We start from the raw sequence: 17,471 nt of genomic DNA on the forward strand, positions 1-17,471 counted from the left end.
GGTCCCAGATGGTCCGCTTCAATCCCCCTTCAGATGAGACAACCAGCCCCGGTCTCCTCCACCAAGCCCGGCTCAAACTCTCACACACTCCTGTCCACACACACTCCAGAGAAGACAGCTGCAGGACGTGACTCAGAGAGACTTTGAGCCATGGAGCCTGGCTGACCTCGCAGAGAGACAAAGCTGGTTGTGTGAAGAGCAAACTACCGGTAATGCTTAACTTACATCTCTTGTCTCGTGGAATTTTTCCCTTTCTATGCAGATCTCAAGGACTGTGTCTCCAAGCAATAACACTTACAATCATTAGAGACTCCTCTGCTGCCTACGAACACTACATACAAGTAACATATGAGAAGTACCACCGCTGTAGTGAGAGTCCAGCTCAGCGCCAAGCCCACTGACACTCCTCGACATGCAGATGTGTCTAAAGTCCAACAGCAGGGGGAAGAGGAGTGCGTGTGAGGGAGAGAAACCCAAAAAAGGAAATGTGGGTGGGGGGTGTTCAGGCTCCTTTTCCTGTTGTGGCTAACTCCTCTGTGCCTGCACTCCCTCTGAACTGAGGCCCATTTTCAAACTGCCGAGTCATGTCAGACGGCAAGCCATAGGATGACAAAGCAGAGTTAAAGACATTGAGGTGTTACAATGCTACACGTGTTACAAGGATACACTGCTACATGTGTTACAAGGATACACCGCTACATGTGTTACAAAGATACAATGCTACATGTGTTACAAAGATACAATGCTACATGTGTTACAAAGACACAATGCTACACGTGTTACAAAGATACACTGCTACATGTGTTACAAGGATACACTGCTACATGTGTTACAAAGATACAATGCTACATGTGTTACAAAGATACACTGCTACATGTGTTACAAAGATACAATGCTACATGTGTTACAAAGATACAATGCTACATGTGTTACAAAGATACAATGCTACACGTGTTACAAAGATACAATGCTACATGTGTTACAAAGATACAATGCTACATGTGTTACAAAGATACACTGCTACATGTGTTACAAAGATACACTGCTACATGTGTTACAAAGATACAATGCTACATGTGTTACAAAGATACAATGCTACACGTGTTACAAAGACACAATGCTACACGTGTTACAAAGACACAATGCTACACGTGTTACAAGGATACACTGCTACATGTGTTACAAAGATACAATGCTACATGTGTTACAAAGATACAATGCTACATGTGTTACAAAGATACAATGCTACATGTGTTACAAGGATACACTGCTACATGTGTTACAAAGACACAATGCTACACGTGTTACAAAGATACACTGCTACATGTGTTACAAGGATACACTGCTACATGTGTTACAAAGATACAATGCTACATGTGTTACAAAGATACAATGCTACATGTGTTACAAGGATACACTGCTACATGTGTTACAAAGATACAATGCTACATGTGTTACAAAGACACAATGCTACATGTGTTACAAAGACACAATGCTACATGTACAGATCCTTTCCAAAAAATTTGAATATCATGGAAAAGTTTGTTTTTTCCATAATTCCTTTCAAAAAGTGAAACTTTCATAGATGATAGATTCATTACACACAAAGTGAAATATTTCTAGCCTTTGTTTCATTTTTCATCATTTTGGCCTACAGCTCCAGAAAAACCCCCAAAAACAGTATTTCAAGAAATTAGAATAGTGTGAAGAAAATCAGCAGTTACTTCTCAGTTATGACTGACTCCAGCCTCAGTCCACTGCCTCTGAATCTCTGCCAAATTTTTGAATCGTCTTTGCTTGACAATCCGCTGAAGCCCCTCGGTCATCCATGCTATTTCCATGATATTCACATTTTTGGAAAGGATGTGTGTTACAAAGACACAATGCTACATGTGTTACAAAGACACAATGCTTTGAAGTCTGTTAAAGTGTGAGCCAGTGGGACGGTGTTTTTATCCCACCCTCTCTCTCTCTTTCTCTCTGTGTGTGGTGCTCTCTCTCTCCCTGTGTTTCCTGTACTTATATAATTGCTGGAAGGGGGCTATATTAACATTTGTGAGACATGTGGATGCCATAAACAAGAGATTCAAAGCAGAGAGATATACTACAGATTGAGTTGCCTTGTCTGTGCTGTCTAGTGATTCAGGTCAGTCTAACTGGAAACAGCCAGTGGAGGAGAAACAAATGACCCATGACCTCTGTCTTACTGCGCAGGCTCTGGGCCTCTCGTATGTTTTACCCAGTGTCCCATAAGAGGACTCTGGTTCAACACAGAGACTACAAACAACATGGCTGCCGCAGTTGCGTGTTGTGGGAAGAAGTAAATTGTGTCAGGTTTTCGTCTCTGATGTCTGAGCGAATGCTAGAACCCCCCCAAAAATTGTACGGCATTATTTTTTGTTGAATTATGAGGCAGATGTGTTCATGTGTTGCGGATATGAGTCCCCTAACCACCCTGCCTCACATGGTCCCATCCAGATGCCTGATGGAAACACAGTGGCAGCTTTACAACCTCATATTTACAACCTCATTAACCCTGAACCTTATGAGCAAACAACTTTAACAGAGATCTATAGCAGTGGTCTTCAACAGGGGGTCCATGACCCCTAGGGCTCGGGGTCCTAGTTTGTGAAATAAAATAAATAAAGTATTTTAGACAAAAAATAATAAGTAAACTCCAAGGCATTAATAGGCAATAATAAGCTACTTTTGACAAAAATTATTTGCAAAGCTAATCTGATGAAGCAATATACAGAAAGTGTTCCATCTTGTTTTTTCAATGTAATCTATTCATAAGAAGTGTCAATCCTGATATCCTGCTGTGCGCTGGATTATAAATGTTATTATATATTATATATATTATATATATATTAAAATGCAACACAATTTTATTTTAGTTTATTTTTTAAATTATGTCCCTGCTCTGTTTCTCTAACGAGCACACAGCCCTTGGGCTGAAAAAGGTTGAAGAGCTCTGCTGGCCTGCTCTATAGTAAATATTAGTATGATAAACAAGATTATCCTGTCAAGTGAATTGTTGTGATTTGTGGTAACATGACTAAGCAGTTAGAGGGCACATTCAGACACAAGGTGATGCAAAGTCATCAATGTTTTGTTATATAAAGATGGGTAAAAGAGGAAGTAGAACAGGTGCCTGCTTGAGTAATGCATTGGATGGTCAAGCAAGGTAGACCACAATGAGGAAGGTCAAGTAGCGAACTCAGCCGGAAAATGACCTGCGGTGAGGGGGCATGACCTAGGCTAAGCCTTATAGGGGTGTAGGGTGAGCCAAGGTGGGGTCTTGCATTAGTAAAATGCAGGTGTGCAAGGTCCTGTTTTGAAACGATAGACAGGTGGATTGGGGAAGCAGATGTCCACAAGAAAAATGACCAGCGGATAGGCTAGCTATAGAAGAAAGAGAGCGTAAACCGCGTCGATACGCTGTACGGCATATCGAGCATTATTAACAGAATATAGAAACAAGTAACGCTTCTGTAATAAAGCTTGCTTATATAACAATGAATGCAGTAAAATGAATGGAATGACAACATAACTCAGACTGATCTATTGACTACAATGTTTTAATATCCCACCAAGCTGGAGTGCGTGGAGAGCTACAATAAAGTGTGCATCCAATACTGCCCCACCGTGATTTGACAGATTTGTGTGTGTGTGTGTGTGTGTGTGTGTGTGTGTATGTGTGTGTGATAGTTAATCATTACATCATGTTTGATCATCACATGGTCTGTAATCTATCTGAGTCAGAGTGTGTGGCCCCAGCACAGCAGCATGACATGCTAAGAAACATTAACGTTGTAATAGGCCTTAAATGCTATCTACAGAATGAGGCCAGAGACACTATACACTCGTAAATGGACAGGTCATGGAGGTGACGTTTTACACGCCTCAAAATGTTTGTTAAGTCTATTAACTATAGCTATACATATACATGTATAGCAGATATGAGAGGACGGGCCCCTGCACTGCCAACTCATAAACCCACAAGAATAAATTCACCCACATTCTCCGTTCTCATTACCGCCATTAGCATCAGAACCATTTATTACTCCCCCTACTGTACCTCTCATTCATTGTCATTACTCAGTAACTACCCCCGTTATAAACCTCACCTAATCATACATGTCACATTACACACTAGCTAAATTCAATGTAAACTGCTGCACTGTTCTACTGTCTTGTCTAAATCCCCTGTCTGTATGTTTGTTGTTGTTATGCTGTATTGCACCAATAATAATAATAATAATAATAATAATAAAAAGATACGAGTGTGGAGATTATGTTGGCTGTAAAATATACCTTATTTATGCCTTAATTATCTTGTACCAAAGGAGACTGAATGCCCCGCCCAGCTCAGCCTGATTGCTTGTTATTGGAGGCAAAGGTCTAACATGGATGTTAGTCAGATGCTAAGAAATAGAGACCTTCTTGCAATGGGATTACAGCAGCTGTGACGTAAAATGCATGGCCATCATGCTAAAAATGGTTAAAAAAAATCTGAGTTCATGAAATGACATTTTCAAGATACAAGGTTTTCAACTGGCAACAGCAATTTAGATGAGAATGAAACCAGGTTTCAACACAAAGAGACATTTTGATCATCATGACATCAAGTTACAATGTTCGTTTATTTATTTAGCCCTTTATCACAACGCACAAGCATGTCTCGGAGGACTTGACAGAGGAGCCTAGCTAGACCTAACTAAAAAAAACAATGGTAAACAGAGAGATATAAGACAAGCAATAGCGAAAAGCACAAGGTAGACAATAGGAGATTTTAGCAAACGATCTACCTATTCAACATAGCCTAACCTACCTGGCACCTAGTTTGGGTGAACCCAGCCTCAACGTGACGTCACAGACTATGCCTGTAACGTACGTTTCTTTCGTGACTGATAGTAGCTTACATAGAGGTGGAGGCTGGGTTTACCCAAGCTGGTGGACATAGGCCATTAAACCCTACATGCACACAAAACCCCCAAGATATACATAGTAGGAAAAACTTGGAAGGAACCTAGGGGGTGCTGACGCAGAGAGGGATTCTTCTTTACAGAGAATTAACCTAACTAGACAGTCACACAAATATACCCCCCCAACACACACACTCTCCTGTGTGGTTTCTCATTATGTTTCTTATGAACTCCTTTATGACCAAAACTTTGACCACAGACTGAGCAAATAGATGGTCTGTCATCACCTGTGTGGGCTGCTCTCACATTTATGCACCTTCAACACTGATTTTTTTGGCAATAACGTTTACCACCACCATGATCTATCACCTGAGTGAACTACTCTCATATGTCTCGGCACATCTCCTTCACGACGAAAGCTCTTACCACAGACTGAGCAATGGAACTCTTTCTGGCCCGTGTGGACGACCATGTGCGCCGTCAATTGTTCATTCGTGGCAAAACTCTTACCACAGACGGAGCACTTCTCGCCTGTGTGGCCTATCATGTGCATCTTCAACTGTTGATTTGTAGCAAAGTTTGTACCGCAGACCGAGCAAAGAAACGGCTTCTCTGTGTGGATTCTCATGTGTCTCTTCAAGTGTCCTTTATAACCAAAACGTTTACCACAGACTGAGCAATTAAATGGTTTGTCTCCCGTGTGGACTCTCATGTGAACAAGCATATTTGACTTGCGGGCAAATCTTTTACCACAAAGTGAGCAACTAAAGCGTTTCTCGCCATGTACTTCTTCACTGTTTTTCTGCGAGTCTAAACTTGACTGAGGTTCCATAGTTTCCATCCAAACGTCATCATCACTGTCTTCTTGAGCTGCAGATTCAGAAAAGTGTGAAGTCTTTCCAGCACTAGATGGATCTAAGTTCCTGGCTGGTTCTGATGCTCCACTCGCCTGGTATCCAGCCCCTATGACGCCATATGGATCGCTATGCAAATTCAAAGAGTGCTGAAAACGGCCATTCATTGGGGCTGGATACCAGCCTGATGCTCCACAGTCCTCTCCATCAGCTCCTGTTTTCATCTGTTCAGTTGAGCTGCTGGCTAGAGGCTCTGCCTCTCTGTTCTCCTCAGTTTGTCTTTGATGAAGCTGTGAGGACTTTGTGTTCTCTTCATCATCTTCACTCTTCACAGGGACAGGAGTGAATGGGATCTCTGTGATATGGGCCTCCTCTGGCCCTTGAAGCTGCTCTCCCTCCTGACTGGTCCAGCGTTCCTCCTGTTCCTCTTTAATGTGTGGGGACTCTGGGTCCTCCTGAAGCTGCTCTCCCTCCGGACTGGTCCAGAGTTCCTCCTGTTCCTCTTCAATGTGTGGGGGCTCTGGGTCCTCCTGAAGCTGCTCTCCCTCCTGACTGGTCCAGAGTTCCTCCTGTTCCTCTTCAGTGTTTGGGGACTCTGGGTCCTCCTGGTCCAGACTGGGGCTCCAGTCCTCCTGCTGCTCAGAGGGAACCAGCAGCTGCTGGAGGTCTGCTCCGTGTAACCGCACTTGAGGATTTAAAACAGTGTCCAGTAGCTTTTGTTGTCGGTCGATCTGCTCTTTGAAACGAGACGCGTTCTCCTCGTACTCTGCTATCGTTCTTTCAACCAGCCCAAATATCTCTTCGGCAGCCGCAGTTAGTCGCTGGTTGACCAACGCTCTCAGGTTGAGGACTTTAGACATTTTCACACAGTGACAGGAACTTTTCCTCCTGAACTACCGACAAACTGTCCTTCAAAGCGCCTATGCTTCTGCTTCTTCTTGCTCTCTGAGCTAAACGGAGCCTCGGCTCCACTTTATATATTGGTGGTAACAAGATAGTATCATCCATACACAAGCCTACCGAGTCTTCTGTTGGTTAATTGACGTTGTAAACTAACGCCACGCTTTTAAAAGGGAAATAAATCGCTCAATCCCTCAATCATGTTTGCTTACCACCGGGGGCCGCCATCTTGCGCGACGTCACACGCCCTGACTCCACCCAAGGAACCTATAAAGAAGGAATAGACTTCACCACGCCACAGCGCTCGCTCGAAACGTACATGTAAGCTGTGACGTGGTGGTGTCTTTTCCTTCCTTCACGTTCCTTGACCCCCGCTCTCGTTCTCCTGGCTGAGTGCGTCCAGTAGAGAGAGAGAGAGAGAGAGAGAGAGAGAGAGAGAGAGAGAGAGAGAGAGAGAGAGATGGGTAACAAAATGTCTTGTTTTCTGTTTTTGTTTCTTTGTAAGTGTTGCTATTGCTAATGTATGCTGTGGCAATGTAAGACGCACCTTATCATGCCAATAAAGCCCCTTTGAATTGGAATTGAGAGAGAGGGGGGGGGGCTAGATTTGGATTCACAGTTTTCTGGTTACTTTTACTGTCTTGGTAATAGACTATTTGTGTGTCTTATGTTATGTCTGTTGTAAACTGAAAATGCACCGGTCTGAAAAGCCGTTTTCTATCTAGACTGACTGACTTGTGACAGACTGACAGTTTTAAGTTGAATAGTTTGTTCGTCCAGGGAGAGAGCATGACAATAACCTGACATCGCCAGATGGGGGCGGTATTGTTTTCACAAACGATCTCGCGAGAGAATCCAGCTTGCTTGCAAGGTTTAGCATGACAAGTAAAGGGGCTTAATTTAGGTCACACACGAGATTTGTCTCTCAAACCCGAATAGATTTGATTTTGTCCACAATTCTTCGACTATCTCTGTATTGCAGGTAGAGAGATAACAGAAACTATGATCCAGACCAGTCATCATAAGCCATTCTTCTGCATTCTCTCATTGTGTGCACTTCTGCTAAATGAAATATTGCTGAAGTTTAACAATTCATCACTTTGCTGGGGGTCCTGGAACCCCCTCAAGGTGGTACGTTTGTGTTTCATGGCTGCCGAACAACAAACTGCATGCATTTGAATAATATCAATAGGCCTCATACAGAAATAAAGAGAAAGTATACTCTCAAATCTTAAAAAAATATTTTATTAAATCCCACACAGACTGAACCAATATAGTTCTGACAAAGTAAAGACACCTTTTAGAAGAGGCATTGGCTTCAAGTTAGCTTTAGAAAATGTGGTTATTTTTGCCAGTTGAACACATTAAGGGCATGACTACAAAAATGACATTTATTTTGTAAAAAAAAAAGCCTTTTTAACTTGAACATTCTTATTCTTTACCTAATCAGAGTGCCTTGGCATTTGACTGTCATCATCCACACTTGAAAGTAAGCCTCTATCTTCAGACAGACTTTGATATTTTTTGTTTGTATTTTTTGTTTGCCCATGCAGCCCCCGCTCAGATGTGTTTGTCCATTGGGACAAACACAGAAGAACCCACATATCACTATCTCTCTCTTGTTGTGTTAATAATAAAATCAGTATTTACTCATCTATTGTGTGTTCTATTACACTGTCTCTAAGCCGCCTTACCCCCTATAGTGCAGGTGAAATCATTATTGCTCTCTCCATTGTGAGGTACTTTGATTGAATGCATTTCCCAGGAGGCTGCAGGACAATTACCCGAGCCATCTCTCTTTAATCCGTGAGAACAATGGAGAAAAATAGCATCTATGTAGCAATTCTGCAACTTCTGCTTCCTCTGGGCCTAAATTGCATTTATTTAAACTCGAAAATAAACACATGATCACTTTTGAGGTATTTCTCTTCTGTCTTCTGTCATGATTTGTCGAGTCATTTCCCCTCACATGGTGTTTTTGGCGATTGCATTGAGAGTGCGGACTTTGCACACATCTGCCACCTTCAGGCCGTACTCAGGTGCTGAGAAAGAGGCTCCCATCATCACACAGGTGTTCCTGCACATAAAACATTGTTGGGATTTGAGAAGACCGCAAGGAAAATAGAGACATTTTATACTTACAAAAGTGATCTATATGTGAGAGAATATGGGTATAAATCCACCTCAATATTAATACAGCCTTGATGTAAACTCACCTGAACTTCATGGCAGAATCTCTACTGCAGCGGGCAGAGCAGTGGAACTCCTGAGCCCCTGATCCTTCTAGGATCCTTTGCAGGTTCCTCTCTGTGATCCCCCCTCCTGTGTAAAAACCCCCCAATAAGTAGCAAAAATCAAAACAGAACATGCACATGTGTCAGTGTTGAGTACTTCACTTGCACATGAAGCGATATATTTAAAAGACATTTCAGCAGGAAAAAGAATGGCACTAACCCGGCATGATGGTAATTCTGTCTTTAGCCTGTTGGGAGAAAGCAGGAGAGGTGGAGGATGTGAAACAAAGCTTAGGAAAAGATGGACAAGAAAGCTGCACACACCCGCATAGACCGGGCGACATAGACAGCCATGCCATTTTCACATGCTCGCTAACACCATGTCCGTATGTATGTATGTATGTATGTATGTACGTACGGTACCTGCTCCACCAGCCGTTTGATGAGAGGGAGCCCCTCCAGAGCGGAGCTGTCGCAGCCACTGGTCAGCAAACGCTGGACGCCTAAAGATACCAGAGTCTCCAGGGCAATGCCAGGGTCATGCACCATGTCAAACGCTGCAATGAGATGAGATCATGTGTTTGAATGAAGAGTTTAAGAGCAAGGATGCAGGTTCCACATTCAAGTCATTACGCCCTTTTCTAGGTGCCATGATTTGTAATAAATGAGAACGTTGTAAGAGGGCTTTCATTTCAAAACCTTTTGAGGCTTTATGCGATTTTTCAAGTAGAAATAGTTGTATATTATGTAATGTATTTATTTATTTCTTTTTTAATTTAATGGCTGTAAATTTTACAACTTTTTTTTAAAGAACACGTTACCTCGGTGGAAGGTGACAGGCAAAGGGCGAGAAACAGCTGGTGAAGAGAGAGTGAAAAAAAAACTTATTATTATATAAAATTGAAAACTTGTGCATTTTAAAGAATAACAATTAGCATAGGCTATTCAACGTGGGCGGGGCCAGTCACACTGAAATCAACCCTTGTCAGACCCTGTTCCGACCCAACTCTCCAGGTGGGTTGCCAACCCGGGTCAGGCAACCCGAGTTAACCCTTTCATACCCAAAGTCAACCCGGGAATAACCCTGGTTGGACCCTTGGTGTGAAAGGGCATTTAAGCCTATTCTGGACGTGCTGCATGCACAGAAACACAGTATACCCAGTAGCTCCATGCAGAGCTCTGTGTCCACCCGTCCGTCCTCAGTCAGCGCTCCCAGCACCAGGCCGTCTGCCCCGTGGCTCTTCATCAGCTCTACATCCCTCCTCATCACCTCCACCTCCTGGTCCGAGTACAGGAAGTCCCCCCCGCGAGGGCGGACCATCACGAAGACCGGGATTTTGACAGACTGCTTCACTACCTGCAGCAGACCTGGTCCACACCAAATGAGGAGAGATTCATTGCTTGTTTGCCCTCAGTGGTTCATTGAGTTTAATCTTATACACTCATCCCTCTCTTTCTGTTTGTCTCTCGTTCTCTCTCGGTCTCTCTCTCACCTAGACTGGGAGTGAGCCCTCCCTCCAGAAGACTAGAACACAGTTCAAGCCGACCAGCACCTGTTTGGGAGAGACAAGCATTCAGACAACGCCTCAATCTCAATATAGAAGACATTTATGGACATACACCTTTGAGCTCTGACAGAATACTGCACGTCATTTTATGAGTGGGTGTCTGAAACAGCAATTAGATTGTGTGACACCAAAAAGTATTTTTAATAGCCAGGGTACCGGCTCCTTAAAATCATTTCCCCCTTATAGGCAAAAAATATATATTATTTTCAAGAGGCACTTCCTCCTTTCTCTTTCAAGTAGGCCTGTCTCTTCATCTGACAGACCATGGTGGATTGCACATGTTCTGAGTTCTGACAATAAAAAACATACTTAATTCTACCAACCTCCTCGCTCAGCATTGACAGCAGACTCCACTGAGTCCACACACACCTCCATCAAAAAGCTCTCAGCCATCCTGAGGGAGAGAGAGAGAGAGAGAGAGAGAGAGAGAGAGAGAGAGAGAGAGAGAGAGAGAGAGAGAGAGAGAGAGTGTGTGTGTGTGTGTGTGTGTGTGTGTGTGTGTGTGTGTGTGTGTTGGCATGTCAACAAAGCAGAATTGCATTGAGAGAGTGCAGTGATTAATTGTGATTGTTGACTAACACTACATATTACCTAACTCGATATTTAGCAAAAAAATAAACACAGTTTTAGTTTCCACCAGAAGTAATTACGTTACCTGTCAGTTCCACATTGGGAGTGCAGTGAAGAGGAATGTTGTTGTTGTTGTTGACTGCTGCGACCGTCGTACCGTGTGTGTGTGAATCGGTGTTTTCCGGGGCATTTGAATTTTGGACACTGGGCATGCCGGTCGGGCGGAGCTATGTCGCCAAGCAACTCTGTTGCATTGAGATATCGTTGACCGCCCATGCGGGCTACGCTCAGCAACAAAACATGCAGCAACTATCTCGACGTCCCGTCTCTCTGGAACGAAATTATTAAGTAAGTAAATACAATATTAGCAAAACATTCATTTGTATTACATTTTGTGGGAAAATAATAATGTGCTTTATATATATTATCAAACATTAAAGGATTAAAAAAAATGTGAGCATGTGAGTCACATGATCAAATTTGCTGACGTCAAGAGGTCAAAGTTGAATTGTCATGGCAGCGTTGGGAAACATGTTTTGAACGCAGCATAGACCTATGGCATAGACCGTTAACGTTACCCTCAGCTTCTTCGTTCATACATACCTGCAGGACCAACTCACACGGGCACAACGATGTTACTCCCTTCATTGCGCACAGCTGTTTTTTGCGGTTGTAGAAGTGCTGGAAAAGGGTTTCAACAAAGTAGCGTGAGTATGCTAGCTAAAAAAAAAAAGCTAACGTCAGATAAGGTCAGAGTGTTTTAACGTTGGCAGGTTATTCTAGCTGCTTGTGCTTGCTGTTGTTTGTTAGCCCTTCCATCATGCCATCCATGGCTTACTTTAGCTCACCAGCTAACGTGCACGATGTCATCATAAGCCAGCTGCAGCTAACCTGCCCTGCTTGTGCCCATGGCTTGTTGTGCCCATGCAGTCACTGTGGCTAGTAGCCTAACCAGCCTGACAGTTAGTAGTCTCACGTGACAGCTTGAGCATCATCTTGTCTTCCTGATCTAACAGTACCATGCCAATCTAACCTCTCTCTTCTTTTCCACAACATCAGCGGAGTCCACAGTCGCGACAATGGCTGGTGAGGCGAGGTCAGAGCACCATCACAGCCGAGGCGGGGTCCTCCTCTGCACAGGCAGCAGTCAAGACTGTCCCCAACGCAGCCACAAACCGCACACTGGGCCGCTGGCTGATCGGCTGCAGCGGACTGGTGGTCGGCGCTGTTGTCTTGGGCGGTGTCACAAGGTAAAATGACCTAGAAGTGTGATGGTGATGTAGTTTTATCCTCTTTGTGTGAAAATAGCGTTGATGTATTCTTGTGTGCCGTTACTGTGCTGCTTAACCAGGTTAACAGAATCAGGACTTTCCATGGTGGACTGGCATCTGGTGAGGGAGATGAAGCCTCCTCAGACACAAGCAGAGTGGGAGGCTGAGTTTTCCAAGTACCAGCAGTTTCCTGAATTCAAAATGTAAGATCTCCCTGGTCTTTCCTTTCATTCTTATCCAGCAGAGACACAAGCTGCGTTGCTCCAATTTAAATGGCCTGGATCATTATATATATATACTGTATATACTGTAGTGCCATTTGCGTGTATTCACAGAATGAACCATGGCATGACCCTACCGGAGTTTAAGTTCATCTACTACATGGAGTGGGGTCATCGTATGTGGGGCAGGCTGGTGGGACTAGCTTACATCCTGCCCACCGTCTACTTCTGGAAGAAAGGATATTTCACCCGCTCCATGAAGGGACGAGTGCTGGGCCTGTGTGGATTTGTCTTCTTCCAGGTGAGAGAGACTATTCAGTAATGAGAGAAGATCATGGGAGGAGCAGGAGAAACTCACTCTCGATGTTATTTCTTGTTGGAAGAGGGTGTAGATCATCATACGGCCCAGGTGCCAGACCGGCCCTCTTCATCTTTCTGCCTGGCCTGGGAGGTCTAAGACAAACCACACATTATGAAGCTAGAAAAATCCAATGAGATGACCTAAATTGGCTTTTATTTTGAAAATCCTGTGTGTCGTGAGTGTGCTTCTCTCTGTCAGTGGATTATCCAACAAACAAGCTCATGTTCTGATCAATTGTGGGGAAAAAGTACCATGTGCATTTGTGTATGAAGTTTGTTTGTAGTTTTTAACTTTGCTTTTTGGACAGTTGGCAGTGCATGTTTTTATTTATATTGTTATTATTATTTTAATCTTTTGGCAAGCTGTGAGATTTTTTGTTTTGTTTACGGTAGTTTTTAAATGGAAAATATTTGACCCAAAATGGTCACTCCTGTACAGTAGGTTCAAGAGACGGAGGAAGCATTTTGTCATCCGTGTGTCTTCTCAGGGCCTTCTGGGTTGGTACATGGTAAAGAGCGGTCTGGAGGAGAAGCCCGAGTCCTATGACATCCCGCGGGTGAGCCAGTACCGTCTGTCTGCCCACCTCGGTTCTGCCCTGCTACTCTACTGCGCCAGTCTCTGGACTGGGCTCACTCTGCTGATGCCCGCCCACAAGGTATCCAGGCAGTCTCTTGCATACAAGCCAAACCCATTATACACACATCGCCCATTATAAAAGATCGAATGTGGCTTCTCTATATTATACACCAAAGAAAAAGAGTTTTAACCTTGGTCCAAGTCAGCTACAACTTGATAATGTCACACATTTTATTAAAAAAAAAAAAACTTATTTATTCACAACTATTCTTGCCATTTCTTTCTCAGCTGATGGAGACCAGGCGACTCACACAGCTCAGGAGATTTGCCAAGGGAACTGGAGGACTGGTGTTCCTCACTGCTCTCTCAGGTACTGTAGACCCTGAAGGTGTTTGCCACATAATAATTATGATCTCCACTTGTTATGGTCGCCCAACTTTCCAATATGTAATCAATACTTATCCGTGTGTGTATTTCAAGTAACACATGAAGGCAAAACATGATATAATCGAGTCTTTTGATCACCAAAGATAATCTAAAAACAACAACAATACTAAGTTAATTTGTATAGCAGCTTTTCAAAAATGGAATTTAGAAAGCATTTCATGGAGTATAACAAGACATGACATGTAGATACAATAGATTACATAATCAGTCAATAATAAATAAAACCAAAGAATTATGAAACTAAGAATTGTTGGCTAAAGCAAATTTAGCACCAGACAGAACTACTGAGGCAGCATTGTAGCTACGCTGCAGGGGGTGGAGGAGTATTTTAAGCAAGATCAAATCAATGTGTGAATGACCTCCAAGTTCGCCAGCTGAGGATAGGAGTGTTTTCATTTTCAAAATGCTGCTCATCTGCAGAAAGCACGACTGCACAATCTTTTTAACCTGCTCATCAAAAGTTACATTGGAATAAATAAAACTCCTCTAGGTTCTTGGCTACAGGTTTCACATTTGAAGTTCTCAGTTTACTGTGGATCATATTCATACAGTTTTTGTTATGTTATCTTTGAGTTGAAGAACATACTTGGGTATCTAGCTTTTAATGTCTAGCAGGCACTTGTGCAGACTGTCAAGACAATCTAGATAAGTAGATAATCAAAGTGCGTGCAGCTATATCACGATCTTGCAAAAATGCTTTGCTGCAGGTGCTTTTGTTGCTGGCTTGGATGCTGGGCTGGTGTATAACTCCTTCCCTAAGATGGGCGAACGATGGATCCCTGATGATCTGCTGGCCTTCTCTCCTGCCCTCAAGAACGTCTTCGAAAACCCCTCGACTGTGCAGTTCGACCACAGAATTTTGGTATGTCCAATTTATTCAAACATCAATATTCTCTAGGCAACCTTTCAACATTAGAATCTAGATGAAACCATAATGTGCCCCCGCTTCCTCTTCCACCCAGTGATTTGAGAAGAACATGCTCGCCGATGTGTTCAGTTTTCTCTGTGTTTTTTCTGTTCCAGGCGATCTCCTCTCTGACAGCCATTACAGGCCTGTATCTGTTCTCAAGGAGGATGGTGTTGCCCAGGAGGGCTAAGATCGCCATCAGCCTCCTCACAGCAATGGCTTATGGACAGGTAGGCTTTCAGTCAGAGTCCTGGGAGCATCAAGTGAACTCGAGACAAAATCCATGTTGTCTTTGGATGTCATATTCTGTCACTGAATATAATATATTATCATCCTCTGTGTCTGTGTTCTTCAGGTTGCCCTTGGTATCAGCACCCTGTTACTGTACGTGCCCATTCCCCTGGCAGCAACCCACCAGTCTGGCTCCGTGGCCCTCCTCTCACTGGCCATCTGGGTCCTGGCAGAGCTCCGCAAGGTGCCCAAGTAAAAGCCTGCTGTGTTATGGACAAATTCAATCCCCCTAGCCACGGCCCAAGCCCCTAAAGGTGCCTTCACATGATACGCCATCTTCTCTCACCGCGAGGTAGAGCAAGAGAAAGGTCAGCGGTAAGTAGGTCAAATTTGAACTTTGACCTCAGCGCAAGGTGGCAAATTCGAGTGGTGTGCGACGCCAGCGTTAGCACTGACACATAGTTGGGAGGCACTGCTCTCCCCATAGAAAACCATGGCAGACTGGGCGGAGAGCTGTGTTGTTTTGATCATGCAAGCCAATGAGCAGTCTGTCCTGTGATGCTGCAAGCCAATCACTATGTTGTTCAAATGGATTATTTGACCATGTCTTTATTGACAAAAAAATACACTGAAGGAGTGACTACTAGCCTATTTGTGGATGCATGTTTTGGCATCACTAGCTGTAGTGAACTAGCTGCTAGCAGATGAGAACATTATGTAAATCGATCTGCAAAGCATTTCACAGAAGATCTGTAAACACAAAAACAAACAGTTTAGAATTATATCCAGCTTTGATGACATCATGGGACCAGGCTCTGCATTGAAGGGTTCATACTTTGTTTGGAACCAGAAGCCTGTGTTGAGTTTCTGTTTGGTTAAATCACTGCAATAGGAAGTTTGTACATATTTTTAAGGTTATGAATTAAACTAACTGGTTACTCCCCTCTTGCCTTGTGTCAAATCACACACTGCCTGTGAGTTGAGTAGGATGTGGCTAGAGGGGATTATTTTGTATTGTGTGTATAGCTAAATTATTTGAATAGCTAAATTATTTGAGTGATTTATTCTTGTGGAATCAAACATTAAGATTGTTGCTTTGTACTGTATAGAAATGTCAACCTGACAGCATTGTCTTATTTTAATAAAAGCAATTCTGTACAGTTCAACGTCTTCCAAGTCACTCCAGACAATCTTTGCATAGCAACTGTGATTTTATTGTCTCTGTACAAAATATACACATTTGGAATACGCAATGCAACCAGTTGAGGCTAGCTAACTAGACACAGTCAGTACAACGGGTTAGTAGGTTTTCATTGCTCTAGACACAGTACATGGTAGGGTTAGGGTTAGGTTTTCATTGCTCTAGACACAGTACATGCGGGTACAGACGGGTTTGACTCGTGGTCAAATGGAAGTTCAAAACTGCCGGCAAGGAGCAATCAGAGACACACCACTTTATTCCCTCCAAAAACCAGATCAAAGTGAAAATATACTTAGGTGGGAAAATGCAAAACGGAGAAATAAGAACATAGAGGATTGGGAAATGCATGTTATGATTAGGACTTTACTCCACCCTGATTTAGTAGACCGTCATGTCAGACGAATGAGTGGAGAGATGACGTAGAGAGCATTATTGCTTGTCCATGTCTCTGTATTAAAAACACCCCACAGTCCATCTCTATAATAAACACCTCACAGTCCATCTCTATAATAGTGACTTGAGTCTCTGCTGCCCTTTTGTATTCTCTCTCAGATTCAGTTCTGCTATGGAAAGAGGCATATAGAGAAGTAGCTCTAAGTTCTCATTGGGGGGGTGGGGGTGGTGGGGGGGTCAAAAACACTCAAGTGGACCAGATTACATCCGGTTTCATCTCTGATTGCCCCTTGCCCAGCTTCCCTACCGTACAGTATCTCCCTCTCTCTTCACCCACAGGTGGCGCTATATGCCATGATGTAACAATAGTGGGGCTTAAGACAGTGGTTCTAAAAGTGGGGTCCGGGGACCCCCAGGGGTCCTTGAGGGGCGCTCCAGGGGCTCCCCTATAAAAAGGGGAATAATGTATTCTCACTATAATTCCATTTTTAAGTAACAATGAAACCCATGACCAAAATAGTCATACATTCTGTCATACACCTTCTGTAATAAAACATCTTATCAGATGGGCGACCCTGTGACAAAAATCAGATCAAATGGGGGTCCGTGGTCTAGTTTAGGGGTCCTTGACGTGAACAAGTTTGAGAACCACCGGCTTAAGACACCATTCATGTCTGTCACTCTGGTGTTATAGAGAGAGGGAGACTATAGGAAGGGGGACAAAAAACATATCAAACCATGTCTCTAACAGTACGTACACACACACACACACACACACACACACACACACACACACACACACACACACA

At 43.4% G+C, this 17,471-nt stretch overlaps 2 protein-coding genes across 2 annotated transcripts; one reads left to right on the forward strand and one right to left on the reverse strand.

Annotated features, from left to right (window-relative positions):
* Positions 1-7,913: 7,913 nt before the first annotated feature.
* Positions 7,914-11,230, reverse strand: cutc (cutC copper transporter homolog (E. coli)). Its single transcript, XM_083658125.1, has 9 exons — positions 11,140-11,230; positions 10,808-10,878; positions 10,410-10,469; positions 10,075-10,284; positions 9,738-9,773; positions 9,340-9,473; positions 9,137-9,164; positions 8,899-9,004; positions 7,914-8,759 (listed from the first exon to the last, which is right to left on the reverse strand). Exons 2-9 carry the CDS (start codon positions 10,875-10,877, stop codon positions 8,648-8,650), a joined length of 756 nt encoding a protein of 251 aa, XP_083514251.1. The 5' UTR covers position 10,878; positions 11,140-11,230; the 3' UTR covers positions 7,914-8,647.
* A 389-nt stretch (positions 11,231-11,619) lies between these two features.
* Positions 11,620-16,106, forward strand: cox15 (cytochrome c oxidase assembly homolog 15 (yeast)). The gene is made up of 9 exons (XM_083658333.1): positions 11,620-11,761; positions 12,114-12,304; positions 12,406-12,528; positions 12,661-12,847; positions 13,395-13,562; positions 13,772-13,853; positions 14,638-14,792; positions 14,954-15,067; positions 15,193-16,106. The coding sequence occupies exons 1-9, from the start codon at positions 11,687-11,689 to the stop codon at positions 15,322-15,324; spliced, it is 1,227 nt and encodes a 408-aa protein (XP_083514459.1). The 5' UTR covers positions 11,620-11,686; the 3' UTR covers positions 15,325-16,106.
* The last annotated feature ends 1,365 nt before the right edge of the window (positions 16,107-17,471 follow it).

The sequence above is a fragment of the Poromitra crassiceps genome, assembly GCF_964638095.1.
Source record: "Poromitra crassiceps genome assembly, chromosome: 22".
Classification (NCBI taxonomy): Eukaryota; Metazoa; Chordata; class Actinopteri; order Beryciformes; family Melamphaidae; genus Poromitra; species Poromitra crassiceps.

Coding starts and splice junctions, on each gene's coding strand:
- cutc (XM_083658125.1), bottom strand. CDS start 10,877: ATGGCTGAGAGCTTTTTGATGGAGGTGTGTGTGGACTCAGTGGAGTCT. Junction 9,165..9,339: donor TCAAACGGCTGGTGGAGCAG/GTACCGTACGTA, acceptor TTCTCCCAACAG/GCTAAAGACAGAATTACCAT. Junction 8,760..8,898: donor GATTCTGCCATGAAGTTCAG/GTGAGTTTACAT, acceptor TTTTATGTGCAG/GAACACCTGTGTGATGATGG.
- cox15 (XM_083658333.1), top strand. CDS start 11,687: ATGTTACTCCCTTCATTGCGCACAGCTGTTTTTTGCGGTTGTAGAAGT. Junction 13,854..14,637: donor GTTCCTCACTGCTCTCTCAG/GTACTGTAGACC, acceptor GCTTTGCTGCAG/GTGCTTTTGTTGCTGGCTTG. Junction 14,793..14,953: donor AGTTCGACCACAGAATTTTG/GTATGTCCAATT, acceptor TTTCTGTTCCAG/GCGATCTCCTCTCTGACAGC.